The 22,538-nt window shown below is 52.5% G+C and overlaps 1 protein-coding gene across 1 annotated transcript in view; it reads right to left on the reverse strand.

Moving 5' to 3' along the window:
- Nucleotides 1-29: 29 nt before the first annotated feature.
- The window catches only part of anos1b (anosmin 1b), a 28,530-nt gene continuing 6,021 nt past the window's right edge, over nucleotides 30-22,538 (reverse strand). Inside the window, exons 2-14 of the mRNA XM_084675547.1 lie at nucleotides 22,313-22,360; nucleotides 12,946-13,008; nucleotides 11,358-11,565; nucleotides 11,013-11,197; nucleotides 9,935-10,064; nucleotides 7,324-7,532; nucleotides 5,092-5,230; nucleotides 4,147-4,350; nucleotides 2,932-3,026; nucleotides 2,058-2,229; nucleotides 1,689-1,927; nucleotides 1,401-1,548; nucleotides 30-959 (exon numbers count right to left, since the gene is read on the reverse strand). Of these exons, the coding sequence (XP_084531673.1) occupies nucleotides 1,408-1,548; nucleotides 1,689-1,927; nucleotides 2,058-2,229; nucleotides 2,932-3,026; nucleotides 4,147-4,350; nucleotides 5,092-5,230; nucleotides 7,324-7,532; nucleotides 9,935-10,064; nucleotides 11,013-11,197; nucleotides 11,358-11,565; nucleotides 12,946-13,008; nucleotides 22,313-22,360 (1,833 nt within the window). The 3' untranslated portion in view covers nucleotides 30-959; nucleotides 1,401-1,407. The remainder of the gene's footprint in view (nucleotides 960-1,400; nucleotides 1,549-1,688; nucleotides 1,928-2,057; nucleotides 2,230-2,931; nucleotides 3,027-4,146; nucleotides 4,351-5,091; nucleotides 5,231-7,323; nucleotides 7,533-9,934; nucleotides 10,065-11,012; nucleotides 11,198-11,357; nucleotides 11,566-12,945; nucleotides 13,009-22,312; nucleotides 22,361-22,538) is intronic.

Raw genomic sequence — 22,538 nt, forward strand, 5'->3', positions numbered from 1 at the left:
CGAATTTGTATTTTGAGGATGAATTAATCAATAAAACTTAAGTAGAGTTGTAGGATGTTTATAATAAAATGTTATTTTGACAGCAAGAGAAGAAACTACATTATTTGTTTTGACATTTTGTATTCGACTGTATGGCAATAATGACCTACTCGTTTATTTAACATCAAGCACTATATTTACAATAGGGATAATACTATACTATGATACAAAGCAGACAAAAACAATTGCAGAACAATGTATTGTGTTTCTGTCGATAGCGCTGTAGTTAAAGGGGCAGCGATTCTAAGCTGGGACTGGGTTCTGAATGTTGTGGACTGGACTTAACTGCGAGGATGAGAGCTCTCAACAGAAACGCAACTCTCTCTTTCTCCATCTTAAGTCAAACCTTTACCTTACTCTATCTGTGGTCACACGTGTTAAGAACATACCACAAAAGTATTTAATTACACAAAACAATAAATACAAATTCAGAAATGTAACAAAAAGGCTAACATTAAAAATACTATGGGGTTATCATACATGTCCTTAAAATAACTTATGTTACACAATAAAAAAAAAATACAGGAAATTTTACTGTGAGCCGAGACCGTTTGAAGCTATCTGATTACACACACTGGAGAGTACTATAGGCAGGTGGACGACACTTTTCATCTACACACATCAGTGCTAAGTAAAAAAAAAAAGACCAGCATGATTACACACACAACAAAACTGGAACTGAAATATCTCAACTCTAAACATACAGGGGTCGCATATTCAACGGGCGCTTTCGGAGTCGACGTCGTGGTCTTCTAGTGGAGGGTGCGCGTGTCCGTCTTGTGAATGGCGTGGGTGTTTCCACTCCACCCACGATGGTGAGAAGCAGCAGAGGATGGAGCAGAGGCCACAGGCGATTGGTGGAACGGAGGGCGGGGTCAAAGGTGAAGCCGGGTGTTGATGTCATATCCGGGTTCCCGTTGCTGTGGTTTAAGGGGAAAGCAAATACGGTAACTAAGGGAAAAAACACAGATCACTGGACCCCCGAAATACAAGATGCAGAAGGCTTTTCAGGAAATAAACTTTGACATCAAATCTTTACTTCTGTCTTGGTGAATCTAATGTTAAGCTAAAGGTCAGGGGCAGCACAAGGAGAGTGTTCAGGGTGCAGTAGCTGACCTCAGGCCCATAGCAGGGAGGGTGTTCATTACATTTAGTCATTTAGCAGACGCTCTTATCCAGAGCAACTTACAGTAAGTACAGGGACATTCCCCCAAGGCAAGTAGGGTGAAGTGCCTTGCCCAAGGACACGTCATTTGGCACAGCCCGGAATCGAACCAGGGACCTTCTGATTACTAGCACGATTCCCTAACCGCTCAACCAACTGACTCCCAGTGTTCAGGGTGAAGGGTGCAGTAGCTTACCCCAGGCTCATAGCAGGGAGGCGTTGAGGGAGGGGGTGTGGAGGGTGCGGGACACCGAGGCTCCGCTGGCCCCTTCTGACAGCACCTGGACCTGCAGCTGGTACACAGTCTCTGGGTGCAGGCCCTCCACCGTCAAGGACCTCTGGTCCTGAAACACACACACACACACACACATGCACAAAGACACACAAGTTAATAAGAACCTCTGTTACATTTACAACCGCTAGTACACACACACACACACACACACACACACACAGACACGCACAGACACACACACAGCCTTACCGGGGCCACTATCTGCGTCTGAGATATGAGGAAGTCCTGGCCTTCGGTTGCCATGGCTACCCCAGCGCTGACAGACAGCTGTGCCCAGGTGAACTGGAAGCCAGCGATAGGTGTTTGCCCCGGTGCATTCTGGGACAGCTGCCAGCTGAACAGGCCGACCAGGGAACCGTTGACCGTGTGGAACTCTGCTGTCAGCTTCTCCGGCCGCAGTACCACCTTCTTAGACACCTGATGGCGCTCTAACTCAAGGAAAGCGGAGAAACCCAAAGTTTCTTGATCAGTTACTATCATTGGGTTTGCTGTTGTTCACTATGAGGACAAAAAGAGTGAATTGATGTGTGTGTGGATTCATAAAGCAGCTTCTCATACCTTCCCCGACGCAGGGCATGGTTTTGCCCCCCCTGCCCTTCACCGATGAACACACAGGGGTTGTTACCCAGGCAACAGCCCCGGACCTCAGATCCTCCTCTGTAGCCACGGGTGCCACGGAAACGCTGTACTTACAGCCAAACAACAACCCTGTGATGATGTAATGGGTTCCCTGTGAAAAGAGCGGAAAATATGAAAGGAGATATTCGAGAGGAGGAGAGGAATGGAGAGACAATATCAGTCATCACAGCATGAAGAATGAAGAGAGAGTGAGTGAGTGAGTGAGTGAGAAAGAGAGAGAGACAGAGAGAGAGCGAGAGAGAGAGAGACAGAGAGAGAGCGAGAGAGAGAGAGAGAGAGAGAGAGAGAGAGAGAGAGAGAGAGAGAGAGAGAGAGAGCAACAGCAGATCAACTCTGTAGCAGTGCCCCCTTCAGTGATGACTGACTGACGGCGGGGGAAAAGGGGGATGATAAAAGCTTAAAAAGGAGAGAGTTATGATGCTGTAAGAAGATCTCCTCGCCAGCCTGCCAGAGGGATGATCAGATAGGGGCTCGCCTCGGCGAACTCGTAAAAGCGGCGCTTTGCACTTCTCACCCTGCTCCATAACACGCTGTGCCAGCCAGGGACAAAAGTGGGTGGAGTCGGGCTGCAGGCTGCAGCTCTGGTGTCTGCAGCTCCGGTGTCTGCAGCTATAATGTCTACAGCTCTGGTGTCTGCACAGCTCAAGGTGTGGTGTGGTCTTAGCCGGGTAAATCAGTGGGTCTTGTGGACACAGCACCCCTCCCTCCCCCCTCCCCCCTCCCTCCTCCCCAGCTGGACGTAAGGTGCGGTGAACTTGCGGTGGCTTGTTCCGGAACGTGCTCTGGAACGTACCTGCACGGTGGTCCTCCTCTCCGTCTTGGTGGCGTTGCCGGCACACGCGTGTGGGTACCACCGCAGCACATACGTGCCCGTGTCCTTGGGGCCTTCTGGAAGAGAGCAAGAACTAGTCCTTAGCGGTGTGTGTGTGTGTGTGTGTGTGTGAGATTCAGCTCAACAGGTGTCTCTATGGGTGTGTGTGTGCGTGTGAGTGTGTGTGAGTACTAAATATGTGAGTCTGCGTTGGGTTAGCATCGAAGACTTGTAGCAGAGTGACGTGACTAAGGCTGTGTGCACTGTGTCAGAGGCTTTATGCGTAAGACAGTGCTGTATTGAGTTACTCTAATTAGTCACAGTGTGAGAGCACTATCGGTGTCCCTGGCCTCCAGATAGCTATTCGGTAACGCGAGAGCGCTCCTCAAACACACACGTCATACAGATGTCCTCACACGCGCTGAAGGACACGGACCTTTCCTTCCTTTGTTACGGTCTCTCGTTCTTTGTCTCCCTCACGAAACATCTTTCGTCAAATCAATCTCTACACAACCTCCAGGTCGTGTGAACTCTGGATGAGCCTTCACTTTTGCCTCTGTCTTTTTTAGAAATGCCTTCACGCGTGCGTGCGCACACACGCACATGCACACACACGAGCACAGGAAAGCACAGCCGCATGTACACACACACACACACGCATCTGCTCCTATTTATACTTCCATACTGATGTTATTAAATCTGTCCCCGTTCTCTCTCATTCTCTCTCAGGCTGATAACAGCCAATCAGCACCTCCTATTTACGAGTCTCTCCAGTGCCAGTGGAACGCCTGCTCCCACTCCGCGCAAGCCGCCAAGTGCCACAGCCTGTGCGCCAAAACGGCTATTCTAGGACTGTGTTGACACAGCAAAAGTGTTTATTAGAAGCAGTCGTAAAAAAAAAAAACGACACTAATATCGGGTGTTGTTGAGGACATGTAAAAAGGAGAAGAGAAGAGGAGTGTACATTTACATGTATTGATTTAGCAGACGCTCTTATCCAGAGCCATTTACAGTAAGCACAGGGACATTCCCCCCGAGGCAAGTAGGGTGAAGTGCCTTGCCCAAGAACACAACGTCATTTGGCATGGCAGGGAATCGATCCGGCAATCTTCTGATCACTAGCCCGACTCCCTCACCGCTCAGCCATCTGACCTGTAGAGAAAAGGATAGGACAGGGGACGACAGGAGAGGTCTTACCTTGGTGGTGACGCCTCTTCCAGAAAACCTTGACCTGCAGCTGGTTGTCGTGGTAATGGGGGGCGGCGACCTCGAGGCGCAGGTCGGCCAGGGCTGGGTCCGGGTCAGGGCGGGGGGCGGGGTTGGGGGCGGAGGGGAGCTCGTTGGAGAACTCTCCCTGCACGCTTTCCTGGGCGGGTGGGCCTGGGGGGAAGAGGGAGGATGCTAGGGAAAGAAAAACAGCCCAGTCAGCACAGTGGATCCCTATGGAGGATCAGTAGATATGTGTGGGGACAGTTACGTCCTGGAATACACTGAGGCGCAGAGTTAAAAAGTGTGAAAATGAACGAAAAACACGAAATAACACCGTATGGCAGCTTCTGCTAAACCGTCAGATATGGTTTAGCCTTCCATCGCATCCCTCCACAGTCCACAGAGAGGCTCGGGGAAAACAAGCCTGCCTTGAGCACTTGGCACCTCAGCCCAATGTGTTCTCCTCCTGGCCCTCATTGTCCAAGTAAAGCAGCATTTTATTTTTACCGAGTGCAAGGTCAAGTATTTGTCTATAAATATTTCTGCTGTCTGAACCGCCATTCAGAAAGTCAGGTTTTTCCAGCTTAAATCCAAGCGAAGGCAGCAGAATATCCATAAAGCTGGATTCTTACTGTCTGAGTCGTGTTTTTAAAGGCCACAGGAGAGAAAGACCAGCTGCTGGTAAAAACGGACTAAAAGACATATTAAAGAAAGGAGCTGACAAGCAGGAAAATCCATCATAATTGGGGCCTCAAGACAGTAGCATGTTAGCTTAGCTCCCTCACGATGAAGATGGAACAGGCCTGTATATCTCTGCCTCCTGTCATGATGACCCTAGCCACAGCTGGAGTAGGCCCCGTGAGAGGGCCTGGAGGGCGTGTTTTTGTGTGCGCCGGTGGCCGTGGTAGCGACGGAACGTTTAACGTTTTGTACCCGTGTTGGTTGCCGTGGTGAAGGGGAGCTGGGCGCGGCTGCTCTTCAGACGTTTCTGCCCCCAGTAGGTCACAGCCTGCACCTGGAGCAGGTAGGCCGACCCGGACAGCAGGCCCAGCAGCTCCATCTCACACACCGTCTGAGGAGTCGAATCACAGATCAGAGTCAATCCAAGAGTCGAATCACAGATCAGAGTCAATCCAGGAGTCGAATCACAGATCAGAGTCAATACAGTAGTCAAAACACAAAGTTGGCTCCTGGAGATGTCAGAGTCGATTTAAGAGTCGAGAAGGATCATGAACAAGCTGGAATCACACTGGACACTGGTTGGAATCACACTGGACACTGGTTGGAATGCAGGAGTCAAAACACCAGTTGATAGACTCAGATCTGGGTGGATGTAGGAGTCAAAAGAGGATCTACTTAGAATCAGAACGCTACATGTGTGTCGTATTCAACACAACTGTACTGTCGAGCGTGAGTCTCTGCCGAACAAGCCTGTTTTTCTCTCCCACTACCCTCCCTCCCTCCCTCCGCCCCTCCCTCCCTCCCTCCCTCCCTCCCTCCCTCCCTCCCTCCCTCCCTCCCTCCCTCCCTCCCTCCCTCCCTCCCTCCCTCCCTCCCTCCATGATTGACCCCTGTGCTGTAAGCGGTCTCCAGAGGCATTCATCATCTGCAGGCCTGGCAGTGTTTTGGCCGGTGTGACTGAGCTCAGTGAGTGAAGTGACCCAGGGAGTGCAGCTCTCTCTCATTACCACTGATAACGCTGCGCTGGTCCCCATTAGCCCGCTTGACGGACAGCACATCAAAACATGCCCCCTAATGCTCCTGACTGGCCTTCCTCTGAGGCTGATCCGTAGACACAACACAGACGGCTAGATAGCGACAGATCACAAGAGGCGGCCGGCGGAAGGAGGGAGGGGGGGGGGAGAGGAGGAGGAGGAAGAGGAGGAGAAGGAGGAGAAGGCCGCCTCTCTCAGATCTGCATCATCAAGGCATGTGGCAAAAATGGAGTATTTCCATAGCGTCCCAACAGTCAAAACACATGCTCCATGGTGCTGGTGTGTGTGTGTGTGTGTGTGTGTGTGTGTGTGTGTGTGTGTGTGTGTGTGTGAGAAAAGCTATGTGTGCAGGTCTGACTGATGTATCTCATGGCTGGGTATAGGCATTAGTGGGTGAGACAGGGCGCTGATGGGTCCTAGGACAGATTGCAGCCAGTGTGCTGAGTGGAACCGGGTTCTAAAGACTCCAGCCTGTGTGCTGAATGGGACAAGGTTCTGATGGGTTCTAGTAAAGATCATTGTGTGCAGGTGAGAGTCTGTCGGATCCATCAGCGGAGAGGATCCCAGGGAGATCTTTAACGGGGTCCAGACAGATCCTTCATGAGCCACTCAGGATCACAGAGACCACAGAGACTTGTCACTGTACGGCAACACACTCTCAACTGGCTGAGCATAGGCTACACACACACACACACACACACACACACACACACACACACGTACACTCACACACACACACACACACACTCCTCTCCAGTAGTGCACCAGGGCAGGCCAGTCCAACACAGAGCACGCCTGACCTCATGTTGTTACCACGTTTGTTTTGAAGTGATCTGACGTGAGAGTTATGTCAAGTTATCCAAACACGATGACATATTATGGTTAAGCTGCCATGTCAGAACAGTAGCTCTCTTCACTATAGTGCGTGTTGTCTGAATCCGACACTGAGCACTGAGTGTTTTAACCCAGAGAGGGCTGCGGATCAGGGAAAACAAGACTGATCAGAACCAGGGGACTTGAGGTGGGGGCGGAGGCCCTTGTTTGGGCTAGGAGGTTATTCGTTATGGAGGATGTTGGTCAGGAGTGGAACTGAACCCGGTCTTAACTAGAGGCTGATAATGGTGTTGAGGTTGAGGCTGAGACTGGGGGCTGGGGCTGAGGTCGAGGCTGAGGTTTACAGGGGTGGAGAGGTACACTCACTATAAAACCTCTACAGCTGCAGCTTCAATTCACACTATGCTGGAGCAGGGGTTTAAACCAAGAGGCCCATACTTTATTATCAGGACTCAGGTGTGGTAGCAGTTTCTGCGTGTGTGTGTGTGTGTGTGTGTGTGTGAGAGAGAGAGAGAGAGAGAGAGCATATTGTTAATGTTAAGATAACTGTATACACATGTATGTATTTAATAAGAGTGTGTGTATACGTGTGTGAGGTACAGGACGATGATCTTACCCCGTCTGTGACCCTGGCGTTGTCCTTCCTGTCGTGTCCGGCGGCGTGGCGGGGCGCGTGCCGGGGGGTCCAGGTCACCTTGTAGTGGTGCAGGGGTAGGTCCCCCTCCCTGGGGGGGTCCCAGAGGAGCAGCAGCCCCACCCTGCCATCCTCCCCCAGGGTCTCGTTACCCACCCGCACGCGCTGGGGGAGCTCGGGGGGAAACGGGTCTGGGGAGGGGGGAGGGGGGAGGGGGGAGAGGGGGAGAGGGGGAGAGGGGGAGAGGGGGAGGGGGGGAGAGGGGGAGGGAGGGGGGGGGAGGGGGGAGAGGGGGGAGAGGGGGAGGGGGGTAGGGGGGGAGGGGGGAGGAGGGAGGGAGGGAGAGGGGGGAGGGAGGGGGGGGAGAGGGAGGGGGGGAGGGGGAGGGAGGGGGAGGGGGAGGGGGGAGAGGGGAGAGGGGAGAGGGGGAGGGGGGGAGAGGGGAAAGTTAAAAATGGAGAGCAGGCAAAAGGGTGTAAGAGGGATGAGGTGGTGGGAGACAGGAGAGGTGGTGCGACTGAGAGGAACTTTGACTGAACAGAACTTCCTGTTCCTCTGCTGCATGACCCACATCTCACACTTCTCTCACCTTTGTGTGTGTGTGTGACGTGTGTGTGTGTGTGTGGTGTACAATGTGTGTGTGTGTCGGTGTGTGAATTCTCAATAACAGCAAGGTCATCCGGTGCAGCAGTCCAGTAGTCCGCTAGCTATTGAAGGTGTGTGTGTGTGTATGTGCTTTATAAATGAGCTCCTATCAGACAACTTGACTGAGGAGAGGAGCAGAGGGCATTGGTACTTTTGTCCAGCAGAGGTTGAAACTTTCCAAACATACACACACACACTCACAAACACACCCACACACATACAAATACACCGAGACGCTCAGCTTTTGGATGGTGAAACTTTTAGATACTTATACTGTAGTTCCAAACATATTTGCCTTGAAACCTAAAGCTGCCTGTGTTCAAACACCCTTTCAGAACTCTCTCAGTCCCTGCTTCTGTATCCAACAGCCGCCCTAACCAGTCCACAGTAGCAGTCTGTAAGTATCTGCTCTGAGAACATTAGGAGTTATGAAACTGTAATGAGTTCATGAGAGAGAACGCCTGACTGCCACTTTCAATCGTCTACTGGCCTTTGTTCAGAAAATCAAAGCCAGAAAATGACATTGGAGCTGGCTGGCTGTTTATGAAACTGGTATTAGTACTGTAACTTAGCCTTAGAGAAGCCATTAGTCACTTACATTAGGGTCAAATTCCTTTTCAACACCCGCTCCGTCTCTCATTAAAACTACAAACAGTAGCTCTGTCTCTGATTAAAACTACAACTCCCAGAGACAGAGGGCTCCTCTCTGAGGAGAACGGGCTTCACCTCAGGCAATGTTGTCCTTTCGGCAAATACAAGAGGTCGAGGGTACATGTTAGGGCCCCATGTCTTTGATATGTGGTAGCTGGGGTGAGTGTGCGTGAGTGCGGGAGCCGGGGTAAGGTAGCAGCAGTGAGCCTATGGCAGTGATTCTTAGCTCCTAATGTTTTTTTTTAACCTGTATTGAAGTCAGCCTCACTGCAGGCCACAACCACAACAAAGAGGTCAGTTCCGCCTTTCGGGGGCTCTCCCTTGTTCTTTTTCTCTCTATCTTTCTCTTCTCTCTCTCTTCTCTTTCTTTCTCTCTCTCAGTGATCTGAGTAACATTATGAGGACTGAGTAAAACCAGGGCACAAGCAGGAGGGAGATTAGCGGATGGAGGGATGAAGAAATGGAGGGATTTGAGAAGATACAAGGATGAGGACATACAGGGTGAAGGGATGAGGAAATGGATCGATGAGGGAACGGAGGAATGAGGACATGAATGGATGAGGACATGAAGGGGATGGAGGGGTGAGGAGAGGGGAGGGAGAAGGAGATGGAGGGTTCATGAAAGACTTGAGCTGCCCCAGTTTGGCCGGCAGGTCACCTTGACGGAGACGTCACTCAGGTTACTCAACCTCCCAGGGTACCTTTCATCTGTGGACTTCCTGAGCCCTGACCTCTGGGCGTTCACCATGGCTCGGCCTAATCAACATCGGACGAATGTGACTGACGTGGAGCGCTGCTGGCGACGCACAATCTGTGTTTCACCGCGTGCGTGTCATACATCTAGAAGTCCTCCTACTCTTTGTACTGTGGTGAAGGGGGGGGGGAACTAACACACACACACATACACACACACATACATGCACACACACACATGGCTGGGGCCGGGGACCCCACGTTATCCTCTCCCCAGGGGGTTAGTCCACACCCAGGGGGTTAGTCACACAGCACTGACGGCTGTCTCTCCTGAATCTGGACCCTGATTACCTCGGCCTGCTAACCATTAAACCTAGGACACTGTCACAATCACAGGGTGTGGTGAGGCTGAGTCGAACTGTGAAGAGGACAACACACAAAGAGAGAGAGAGAGAGAGAGAGAGAGAGAGAGAGAGAGAGAGAGAGAGAGAGAGAGAGAGAGAGAGAGAGAAAGAGAGAGTTCTGAAATCCAATGTCCTCAGAGGACAGTAGAGGTGAGAAGAGATGTAGATCATCATCATCATCCTCTTCCTCCTCCTCTTACCTCGGGTGGAGTAGAAGGGTTTGCTGGGCGTGGTGAAGCCGCGCGTGCCCTGGCTGTTGACGGCGCTCACCCTGAACTGGTACCAGCGCTGAGGTCGCACATCCTTCAGCACAGCCCGCTCCTCCATGGTCTACACAGAGGTCAAGGGTCAGATGTCAAGGGTCAGGTCTAAGAAACAGCCACTGACATTGACCCGGGACAGTCGCAGATGCAACTGGAATATTATTTTTTTTAACCCGTGACCAAGACAAAAAGATCATGGGTAGGAGAAGAGAGTGTGTGTGTGTCAGAGAGAGAGTGTGTGTGTGTGTGTGTGTGTGTGTGTGGCCTCCCTCGGTGAACTGGCCTCTTTATTTCAGTTCTGCCACAGGACTGTGTGTGTGTGTGTGTCTACTGTGCCGTCTTCCCTGATCCTTCCAGAGAAAGGTCTCTCCACAGAGAGACAGGTCTCTCCACATACAGAAAGGTCTCTTCACAGAGAGAAAGGTCTCTCCACAGAGAGACAGGTCTCTCCACATAGAGAAAGTTCTCTCCACAGAGAGAAAGGTCTCTCCACAGAGAGAAAGGTCTCTCCACAGAGAGACAGGTCTCTCCACATGACAGCCCCCCCCCCACACACACACACACAGCTCCTCTAAGCCAATAAGGAGCAGTCAGTCAGGCCAGAGCACGACCGTGGCTGGCTGTGGCGGCTCCCAAAGCTCTGGTTATTTATCTAACCTCAGCCTACACACACGCAGAGACAGGCTAGTTTAGACTGGCAGCAGAGCGTGCACACGCGCGCACGGACACACACACGCACACATGCGCTCGTTTAGACTGGCAACACTGGTAGACTGGCATGGGTGGTGACGAGAGAGTAGCGGTGAGCAGGCCAGACCAGGGAGACATGTGGTTGGGCTCGGCCATCAAAAACGTTTTAACAGTAAAATACCCTGTGTTGTGATAACTACCCTGTGTTATAAGGCTATGCTGTGTTTTGTTAGACCTTTTGTTAGACCCAGACAGAGTTTTCCCGCCACAGGACGACGAAGGCGACGACGACGACGACGGGGGGGGGGGGGGAGGTGGTCGTTACCATGGCGACGGTGTGCCAGGTGGAGGCGTGGTCTTCGCTGGGCAGGATGCCCATGTTCCATCTCCTCTGCAGCACGTACAGCACTGGCTCGATGGTCACGTTGAACTTTGACATCCAGGTGACCTCTAGGTGACCCTGCCGGTCCTCCAGGAAGGTCATCTCTCTCCTGGGCTTCAGGGGCACCCCTAAGGATGGGGGGGGGGGGGGGTCAGTGTGCGTGCATAAGAGAGAGGAGGTAGGGATGAGACAGATTCACACGGTTAGGACTCCTGTAAAACAGGAGTAGACAGACGAGACGGATAACCAATGGTCCAAGTTGGCGAATGGGCGGGACATGTCCAATACCCTTGAAGAGATTGGCCGGGGTCTGGCAGGTGTGTCCACAGCCATTGGAGCAGCACTTCTTGGAGGAGGAGCAGTGTCGGTCCAATGAGCAGCTCTCCACACAGGCAGCGGCGAATCCAGTGGCTCTCTGGGGAGGGGGGCAGTCCCCTTGCTTGGCTGTCCTCAGAGACACCAGGAAGTCCCAGCTGGTCAAACACTCATGATGCTTCTGATGGGGATGGGGGGGGGGGCAAGATTACTAACTACACTCTACTGTATATGTGATGGAGCAAGAGAGAGACAGAGAAATAAACAGGAGGATAGAGAAAGGGAAAATGAAAGAAAAAGCAGAGAGAGAGAGTGAGAGAGAGAGAGAGAGAGAGAGAGAGAGAGAGAGAGAGAGAGAGAGAGCGAGCGAGAGAGAGAGCGAGAGAGAGAGTGACTGAGAGAGAGTGGTGGTGGGTTCAGGCCTGCTTCCAGCCCTCTGTCTGGGTGTACTGCTGAGACCTGGAGTCTCCCAGAGAGCTCTGTGTCTCCAGCCTCAGCTCTGATGACAGGGTCCTACCCAGGCTCAAACACAAACAAATAAACACTGGAGGATTAAATATCTCTCAGTCGAGCAAACACACACGTCGGGGCACACAGACACACACACACACACATGCAGAAGCACACACACACACGGACACACACACACACACGCAGAAACACACACACGTCGGGGAACACACACACACGCAGACACACACACAGACACACACAGGCAGAAACACACACACGTCAGAGACCAGAGCGTGTTTCCTGCAGGTACAGTCTACTGGCACTCTGAAGAGAACACGAGCAGTTTGCTTTTATCATCAACCAATGAGCCGTGCGCACGTGTGTGTGTGTGCGTGTGTGGAGAGAGGGAAGGCGGGTATAAACACCAGGTTTAACTAATAGACCTCAATTATCCTCTTTTCCTCAGTAGCTCTGTCAGAAACACAAACAGCGCAGTAACTGCATGCTCCAGCTAGAATGATGAAAGGCTAACAGAGAACCTCCGGGGGCCCCGCCCCCCCCTTCCTGCACTACCATGTCTCCTCTTACGGGGTCCCAGGGCCTCCGTGCCTGGGAGGGGGGGGGCAGGGAGGAACGAGGGCATAGGCATGGGGGCAAGGGAGCAGGGAGTATGGAAGCAGGGAGGAGGAAAGAAGGCAAGGAGACTTGAGGCAGTTGTGAGGGGGCAGGAATGCAGGGAGGAAGGGGAGGCAAAGGGGGATGGAGGCATTGGGAAAAGAGGCTGGGAGCGGGGAGGTAAGGAGGGCAGGGACCAGGAGGCTGGAGGTAGTAGTCTGGGGAGCAGTGGAAGGCTGTCAGTCTCAACCTTCAAGATGATCATCTCTGGTGGACATCTCTATGCCACCACCCCCCCTCTCGTTATAAATGCTTGCAGATGCACTTATAAATCAGGGTATCTCTGTAACTCATAAGAGCTGTCCAGTCCAATCACTGAAGAAGTGGTCTGACAGACAGAGGTCGGGCCAGAGCACAGGTTAGTCACCTGCTTTCATCACTTCAGTTCAGTTCAGAGGCAACCCACACAATCCCTCCAAACAGGGGTGCTTACCTCGCAGGATTTCTGGGACAGAGCCTTTCTGGTTTCCCACAATTCCTTGCATGGCTGGAGGCACTGCAAACAAACACACAAACAAGACTGTTACACATGCCTTTCTCCAACACACAAACAAGGACACTTATACTCGCGAACAGGGAAAGAGGAATGTGGGCGTGCGTAGAGACCCTCTTGAGTGGGAACTCGGCCCTGCCACAAGGTGTTGCAAGTCAAAACACCGCCAGTAGGACTACTCATGGAGAGGGACAGTGTATGTGTGTGTGTGTGTGACAGAGAGAGAGAGAGAGAGAGAGAGAGAGAGAGAGAGAGAGAGAGAGAGAGAGAGAGAGAGAGAGAGAGAGAGAGAGAGAGAGAGAGAGCTTGTGTGTCAGTGTGTGGTTTGGCGGCCTGTTTTCTGGATGCCTGGATGCCGTGGTAAACACGTAGCTAGGAGACAGAGCTGACATATGGTGCTGCTTGTTTAGGGTGAGATAGTAGGAGGTAAATGGCAACTTACTGCATAACTGATCGGAAACTGCTACTCTGAACACTACAAGGTATTGTGGTGTGTGTGTGTGTGTGTGACCAGAGAGCACGTGTGTGACCAGTATGAGTGTGAGAGTGTGTGAACAGCGAGTGTGTGTGAGACCACCCACTCAGCAGAGCAGACCGATGGAGACCGAAGGGGCCTCCAAGGAAGTTGACTTGCAGAGATGACACCCAGTAAATATGCCGGCAGCTGACAGTTTCAGCGTGGCTGCCGTGAGACCGTGAGGTGTGTTCATATGTACGCATGCGTGTGTGCGTTTGCGTGTAAATCGTTTGGAGTTGTAGGTTATAAGATCATAACTTGTCTGACTCGATCACACACCTGCGATCCTATTTTATACGCTTTATGGATATTCTCACAGCAAACGTTTTGCCCCCGTGTAAATCTGCTTCTGTTGATCCTGGTGAAGGACACTAAAGCGAAGCCGAGATTGAGTGTTTCGTTTGTGCTTTGAGCACACGACAAGCTCGACAGCTTCATGTTTTCAAACGACGTACCAACACCTGCATTTTGGTCTTCCGACAACCACTCACATTCAGCTGTGTGATTCATGGTCCCAGACGTCCACACATTTGCTCATGATTAGAAATCGCTTTTTCCCCCGATAAAGCGTGACCTCTAAAGTCTGCCAAGCCGACAGCCGACAGCTATGAAAGCGACTTCAGCCGTTGGAAGGTGTGAATATGGGCCGCAACTTCAACAGAACAATTTAGACCCGTCTGACCTTCACCAACACACACTGACGTGCACACACACACTGTTCACACGCACACACACACACACACACACAGCAGCCTGCTTGGGTAAACGAGTGGGTTATAGTGGGTGTTTGAATTAAAAGCAGACGTGATATAAAAGCCATGGTTTTCACCTTTGGCTCCTCTCACTGTTGACAAGAGGTCACTTTCCTGTTTGGGAACGTTCTCCAATCTGTATTTACAGGTCTAGACTACTAACAGCGCTGAAAGACCACTAACAGAGCAGACTTTTCCACAGAGCACCTTTCTGGGCTGAGTGCAGTGGTGGACTAGCTCCAGGAGATATTAAGTTGATTCATTCAAACTACTGCTAATAAATCTAGTTTCCTGTGAGTATGTTGTCTTTCAAGAAACCCTTTCCAGGTTTCGTCCCCCGGTGTCCGAGTGTGTGGGTCAGTCCTGGGTCGAACTTGGGTAGAATCTTGGGAACAGGTCTAGTTAAAACCTGTGTGGTCACGTGGTCCTGAGAGAATGTGTCTGGGACAGGAGAATGATGAAGAGTGGCTGTTTCCTCAGACCACTAGAACGACACGATATGACACACACACACACACACACACACACACAGTGGTGTAACCAGATCCTCAGGTTGCTGTGACTGATAGCCAGGGCCTCTCCCAAGGAAATTCCCAGAGGCCTCATCACTGCGGTGCGTCCCGAGATCCGCCGCCACTTACAGACTTTGATCTCCCCCCCCCCACCACCCCCCCACCGTCCTCACCAGCGGAACCCCCAGCCCCGCCCCAGCGGCCCGCTTCGACCCCATCCCCAGCCTCCCAGCTTTCAGCGGCCACGCAGGAATCCCTGCTACGCTGGAGACCATAAATCACAGCCAGACGTCCAATGGGACAGCCTCGGTCAGACACTGTGAAGACAGGCAGGTGTGTTTCTCATCCAGGCGGGGAGAGGAGAGGAGAAAAGAGAACAAAGAGGAGAGGGGGGGGGAAGAGGAGAGGGAGAAGAGGAGAAACCGTAGCTGTCTGAGGAATGGAAACCCGAGTCCTGAGGGTCTCCCTCGGGACGGAGGGAGGCTGACTCTGTGGCGAGGGATCGGAGGAGAGAGGGATCGGAGAAGAGAGGGATCGGAGCGGGCGTGCGACCGAGCAGATGTGTCTGTCAGACTGATAGAGGGAGGGAGGGAGGGAGGGAGGGGGGACGGTGAGTTATAGAGGACATCCGTTGAGGCACCGCTGGCTGCAGGGTCGGAGGTCACAGATATGCTACTGCTTAACACCTCCACAGACAACAATAGGACCTGAGAATGATGAATGAGGGACACACACACACACCTTTTCCCTTATCATTCCATCCATACTTGACCTCAGAGCCCAATCTGTCCTTCAGATCAGCTGGTTTCAGTCGTTTCTCTGACCTCAGCTTGACCCCAGGTCCAGCAGAAGCTTGGCTGGGCTATCAGATGGCTGGGCTATCAGCTCAGCTGGGCTTGTTTATCTACACTGCCTGTGTTTGTGTTTGGAACAGAGTCCAACACTTCCTCATTCCTGCCTCATGGAGCCAAACAGCCAGCCAATGGGCTTCTAGGTCCGCCCCCAGCAGGACTGGGCCCCTGCAGAGTCTCAGTAAGGGAGAAGAGGCTCTGCTTCCAGCACTGCTTCTTCTCTGACTTGGCTATGAGGTCAACAGGACAAAGAACAATAGGCATTGTTATAGTCGGTGGGCCCATAAGACAGTGAGTTTGTCCAGAACGAAGGTTCAAAAACAGTCAGGAGGTTCAGAAACAGCCGGTAAGCAGTCAGTTAGCAACACTCACGCCCAGAAACAGTCAGAAAGTCCAGAAATAGTGAGCCGGTAACAGTGGGTAGAGAAACTGTCAGTCAGTGACCAGTGGCGTCCCTGGAGGGGATCCCTGGGGGTCCAGTGTCCTCCATCGGGGCGAGCGAGGCAGGGGGACAGGCCGCCGGCGGAGAGGTGACAGAGTCCAGCACCAGGATGTGGAGCCGTGGGAGAAACTGTTTCAGTTGGATGCGCTCGCTGTGTTCCTTAATAGAGCTATTCACTGTAGCAGTGAACCTCCTCTCCGAGCAGCGCAGCTCTGTGCCAGAGGGCCCTGAAAGCCTTCCACAGGCCCTCTCTCTCCCCCTGACTAACAGGTTATATTATGTCTCACAGCTCCTTGGGACTAGGAGGAAAACTGCTAATAGAAAGCAGCTGGGTCGGACAGACGCCCAATCAGGAGGAGACAATGGCAGATCCCTACTGTGATTGGCTCGGGCAATTGTTTAGGAGAGCAGAGCATTACCTGAGCTCCATACAGATGGAAATGAGTTTATTAACGTAGAGGAGGACACTGCCAACCGGGGAGTCATTCGCGCAGATGGGAAAAGGTAATGAGGTTCTCTACTGGGGGGATATGCAAAGTCGAAGACCAACGCAAACAAATTGGAGCTGTTGGCGTGAACGTGCTAGCAGGGACCTCTGCGCCGCGTCGGAGAGTTTAAACGAGGGCTGAACCTCTCTCAGGCCCGGAGAATACCGGCAGGATGAGTCGCAACAATTGAACGAGACCATAGCCGGTCTCAACATCATGGTTTTTGGCTTATTTTGACCTTTGGTTCCAAGAAAAAATACTTTGAATATGATTAAACCTCCACGCAACTTTTGTTGGGTCTTTCTTTCGGGTCATATTTTCACGCACATTTAGTCCACGTCCCTCTAATTGTAGGTTTGACCCTTAAGGTTGAAGTAAATCAGAGTCAGATGGCTGAGCGGTTAGGGAATCGGGCTAATGCTCAGAAGGTTGCCGGTTCAATTCCTGGCCGTGAAATATGACGTTGTGTCCTCGGGCAAGGCACTTCACCCTACTTGCCTCGGGAGGAATGTCCCCGTACTTCCTGTAAGTCGCTCTGGATAAAAGCGCCTTATAAATATGTAAATGTAAATCAAGAACCGATGCTGATTAGCCATTCAAGTGAAAAAAAGTGTTTTCAGACCCTGGTGTGCTGCATGCGGGGTATTCAGCCCATTCAGCAGCTGCAGAGTCTACACAGTCAGCTTCCTGGGAACATTTCACTGTGCCCTGAGCCAGTGCCCTTGCCTGTCTCCTTGGATGAGGACTAGAGCCTTAAATGAATTAATAACAGTCCTACTTACTACCACACACCAAACGACTACACACCGACAATCAGGTTTGTGCGTGTCCACACACCCACCACCTACACAATAGCACATGTTCACACACACACACACAGTAGATAACACACACACACAGACATGCGCACGCAGACACACGGCGAGCACGCGGCTGTTCATGGAGGGCTTTGAAGGGCTTTAGTTAAATGTTGCGGAACAAATGCAAAAAATCCCGTTGGAAAGCAGGGCAGGGCTTTTGCGAACCCTTGGAAAATCATGTAAACAACTTGCTCGCCGAAGTGGATGGGGTGTGTGGGTGATGGGTGGGGCTGGGTGGTAGCCACAGGAAAATAATGGATGTGAGGCAGACCTGCGACAGAACACCTCTGACACTGCACTTTAAGGTGCGTTGGATTCGACTAACGGTGTCGACGCGTACACAAGACATCAGACAGCGTGTCGGTTACACCCACCGGGCAACATAAATCACACCGCTGGTGCGAGGGTTGGTCTGAGCCGTCCAGTCCTGGGCGGAGGAGGAGGGCGGGTGAGGGGTGAGGGGTGAGGGATAAGGGGGGGGGGGGGGGTCCCGAGGGAGGCGGAGGGGGAGGGCAACCCAGACAGCCTTGCTCCCATGCCCCAGTCCTGATGGATCATACGTGTATCATACGTCGCCAGGCAGCCCTCTACACCTGCAACACATTACTGCTCCAGCTGCACAAGAGGTGCTGCTTCCTCAGTGTGTGTGTGTGTGTGTGTGTGTGTGTGTGTCTCAGCGTGCGCGCGGCATAGGAGATAGAGAAACAGGAGACGACTGACCGTCCGCTTTTAATACAGAACATAACTCTCTCAATATGCCCCGAGTCCACATGCCTCCGCAGATAGAGGCAGATTCTCTGAGGAGATCAATCATGTAGCGGACTGGAAGGGAAGAGGGACGTGCTCCAGAGCTCCCAGAAGGACGTCCTCTGCTCTTTGTCTCTGACCAGGTCCGTCCTAGTCCTGCCGGAGGAAGAGGCTGGGGGGGTGGAGGGCTGGGAGGGAGGGTGGGTATGTTCTGATTTAGTGGACTGTCATCCACATTTCCATGGGAGCGTGGCCCATCTCTGACAGGAACCAGATGTGGTGCAGCATCCTGGGCGTATGGATTCCATAAGTGGCCAGTGGGTCTGGGAGATGCTTTAGAACCTCTCTCTCTCTTTCTCTCTCTCTCTCTCTCTCTCTCTCTCTCTCTCTCTCTCTCTCTCTCTCTCTCTCTCTCTCTCTCTCTCTATCTCTCTCTCTCTCTCTCTATCTCTCTCTCTCTCTCTCTCTCTCTCTCTCTCTCTCTCTCTCTCTCTCTCTCTCTCTCTCTCTCTCTCTCTCTCTCCCTCTCTCTCTCTCTCTCTCTCTCTCTCTCTCTTTCTCTCTCTCTCTTCCTCTCCCTCATCTCTATGTTTCTCTCCTTACCTTGCTCTCCCTCTCTCTCCCCCTCTCTCTCCCCCTCTCTCTCTCTCTCTCTCTCTCTCTCTCTCTCTCTCTCTCTCGTTCCTCATGGAGGAAGTCTTGCCACTTCTTAGGCCGTGCCTCCTCCATTAGCCTCCGTCTCAGCAGAGAGACAGCTGAAATCCCGGCGGGGCCACCCCAGGTTCGCCCTCCAGGGCGGAGCACCCACATGCGCTTCCACAGAGAACCGAAGAACGGGCCAGCCGGGAACACTGTCATGTGTTTCGAATGAATCCATCACCATAAACAATTTTACAAGCAGTTAAAGGTAACTGGCCATGCTGGAAATATGTAAGAGGTAACTAAGCATGGTTTAGCTCCGACCAGGACTGCAACATGAGCCTGCAGGCCCCATCTGAAGCCTGACACACCGTGGAGGACAGTGGGCTGACATACACCGAGTTCGCCTCCTCGACGGCACTTTGAAGCACACTCCAAATATGTCGGATGGTGATGGACTTCCAGAGGTTTGACCAGGCGAGCGGTTCGTTGGGGAGTCCAGTAAAACAGTAACAGTTTCCCCTGGCTGAGAGCGGCCGGCCCGTGGGGGTATGTCTGAGAACATAGCAGGCTGTCTCACTCACCAACACTGGGGATACACCACAGCCAGGGAGCACCGTAAACCTGCTAATGATGGGAACACCCCACTCTTTCCATTGACACACACAAGCTAGCGTGCACACACACACACACACACTCCCCCCCCACACACACAAACACGCACGCACACACTCACACACAGTTCATGAAGCCAGCGGTAATCAAAGGCGAGCGTCGAGTGGATATCAGCATTGTAAAGGGAGAGCGAGAGAGGAGAAGAGAAAATAGATGAAGCTAAAGAGGAAGAGAAGAGGAGTGAGATGAAATCAGGGAGTGCGGGGGGGGGGGGGGGGTGAGGGGGGGGAGGGGCAGAGAGGGAGAAAGGCTCAGAGAAAGAAAGCGAGGGGAGAGAGGGGAGGGAAAAAGGCCGTGGCCTCATGTTGACAGACCAAGTCAGAGTCAGGCCAAAAGAGCACGTGTGTGTGTGTGTAGGTGTCTGTAGTGGTGTGTGTGTGTGTGTGTGTGTGTGTAGGTGTCTGTAGTGGTGTGTGTGTGTGTGTGTGTAGGTGTAGGTGTCTGTAGTGGTGTGTGTGTGTGTGTAGGTGTCTGTAGTGGTGTGTGTGTGTGTGTGTGTGTGTGTAGGTGTCTGTAGTGGTGTGTGTGTGTGTGTAGGTGTCTGTAGTGGTGTGTGTGTGTGTGTAGGTGTCTGTAGTGGTGTGTGTGTGTGTGTAGGTGTCTGTAGTGGTGTGTGTGTGTGTGTAGGTGTCTGTAGTGGTGTGTGTGTGTGTGTAGGTGTCTGTAGTGGTGTGTGTGTGTGTGTGTGTAGGTGTCTGTAGTGGTGTGTGTGTTGCCCTCAGACACCCCCTGAGCCAACCCCAGCCCCCCAGGCAGAGGCGAGGAGCAGGGTGGAGGGGTGAATTGGGGTTAATCCAGAGGTCCAGTACCGTATCCCTCGGCATGTGCACTCCCCCTCCCCCTCCCCCCCCCCCCCCCCTTGGCCCATGACAGAGCAGACCACACTGAAGGAAACATCGGACATCCACTTTCATTAGCCCCCCTCAGCGAGCTGCCCCCCACCACCCCTTGCGGTCCTGTCTTGACCCCGGGACAGCTCACCAGTCTGGGCCTTAGCAGCTTAGGGCAGGGTCTCCACCAGCCCACGACTCCCTCGGGTTACCACGACTACACCACTCACACTGCGCTCAAGATTCCGTCTCCAGGCAGAACATAAGGCATTCCTACTCAGCAGTCTACAATTAGACCTTTCACTAAACGCTGTTATGTGTGCGAGGTTTTCACTCGCACTTACGTCGGGGTGTATTTGATTAGTTTCATCTCTTTAATCGAGCTAAAGCTGCTAAACTTGCCCTGTTTCGACAGCGCCGGCTGAGGGCACGGCGTTTCAACGACACGGTGCCAGAGTCTCCACAGAGGCAAAAATACGTTGGGTGTTTCAAAAAACAAGGAACTACGGAAAGTCCTTCGACAATCAAACAGTAAATTAGCGAAGCTAGGAAGAGGAGGGGAGCAGAATGACAGGCAAGGAAGGGGGGAGAGGAGGGAGGGAGGGAGGGGTGCACACTGGAGAAGGGGAAAAAAAAGAAGTATAAAGCCTGGTGTTCCTGGCACCGCTCTCTAAGCGAATAAACAGCAGCTAATTTCTGTCCCTCTTTAAGAGCAACGGTAGAATCCCGGGGAGGATGTGAAATGCCTGTCGTTATTTTTACAAGAAGCACAACATTTACTTTACCTATTATTGGACGGAGAGAGGGAGGACAGGCTCCATCTGAAAGCAATTAGGGCAGCTGAGAAGCCTGGTGTGAGAAATACAGCCCTTCAACAGAGGGGGGGAACCGGGGGGGGGGCCCTAACCCCTCTCCCCAGGGGGAAGAGGCTGGAGGACGCTGGGCCGGCCTGAGCCAAGCTAAAGCCGGGCTATTAGCCTTAACGAGCTAGCCCTGTTTACTGGCTTATTAGACAGCAATTGGGAACTATGTGTCGTTTGGTTCAGATGGTTCTCTGGTTCTCCGGCAACTGGGCCGGATATCCTGCTAGGATCCTGGATTGTCCACCTAGGCTCTGTGTGTGTGTGTGTGTGTGTGTATGTGTGTGTGTGTTTGTGTGTGCATGTTGCTCGGACCGCAGTCCAGCTGTGTCGCGTGTCGTCTGTTGGGATAGTGGAGCGGCTGTACCGGTCTGAGATCTGTTTGTTCTCCGTTGGAACCAGGCAGCCGGCTCGCTGCCGCCCCACCTGCCGCCCAGGGAACGCCGTTTGAAGTTGCCGCGGGGGCCAGGACCTGGACGGCTAGCAAGAATCTGGCTGGGGGTGTGGGCATCTTGAAGGGCTCGCCAGCAGGTGGAGGAGCAGGGGGGGAGGGGGGGGGGGGGCGGTGGTGGTGGGGGCAGCTTGGCAGAGGGGTACTTGGCACGCTTGGCGTTTCGACCTCGTTCTTCATCTCACCTTCCTCTTTTACTGCTCCTCTGAAGCCTTCTGAAGCTGGTCATTACCCGACGCCTGCTCCTTCTCACACCCACCATAAAGGTGTCAGAGGGTATTTATATACATACTGCAGGGGCCCAGCCATCGATCTGCCCCCAGCCAGCCAGTCTGGGAGCTGATGGTTCAGGAGAGCCCACTACCTCCCCCCCCCCCCTCCCCCCCACTCCAACTACCTGGCACCCGTGATTACAGTGTTCCCCAACAGACTCACACACTAACATCAAGGTTACTGGTAGAAACATACACACACACCCTTTCATAGACTTACAGTTCATGTACCATGAATCTACGGGACCAGGGTCTGGGTGTGTGTGCGCTTGCACGTAAGGTCTGTGTCTCTGTGTGTTAGTGTTTGCGTATCCTTTCGTAGAGGTCATTTAATTAGTAGACAAAGTCCCGTGTGGGCGGCAGACAGCACAAACACACACACACACACACACACAGGTGAACAGTGCTTACCTGTGCACAGCGTCTGTGGTTCTCACACCAGACCAGAACATCATCACTCTGCAGAAAAAGGAGAGAGACGGGATTGAAAAACACCAGCAGACACACACACATACACAATTCTCCACTCATCAACATGTAAACAGACTGGCAAAATATACAAGAGCAATAAAAATGCAACTGTGTAAATATCACCATTACCAGAGCATGACCACACACACACACTCACACGCACGCA

Source organism: Hypomesus nipponensis, chromosome 16, assembly GCF_054491055.1.
Source record: "Hypomesus nipponensis isolate SF chromosome 16, ASM5449105v1, whole genome shotgun sequence".
NCBI lineage: Eukaryota > Metazoa > Chordata > Actinopteri > Osmeriformes > Osmeridae > Hypomesus > Hypomesus nipponensis.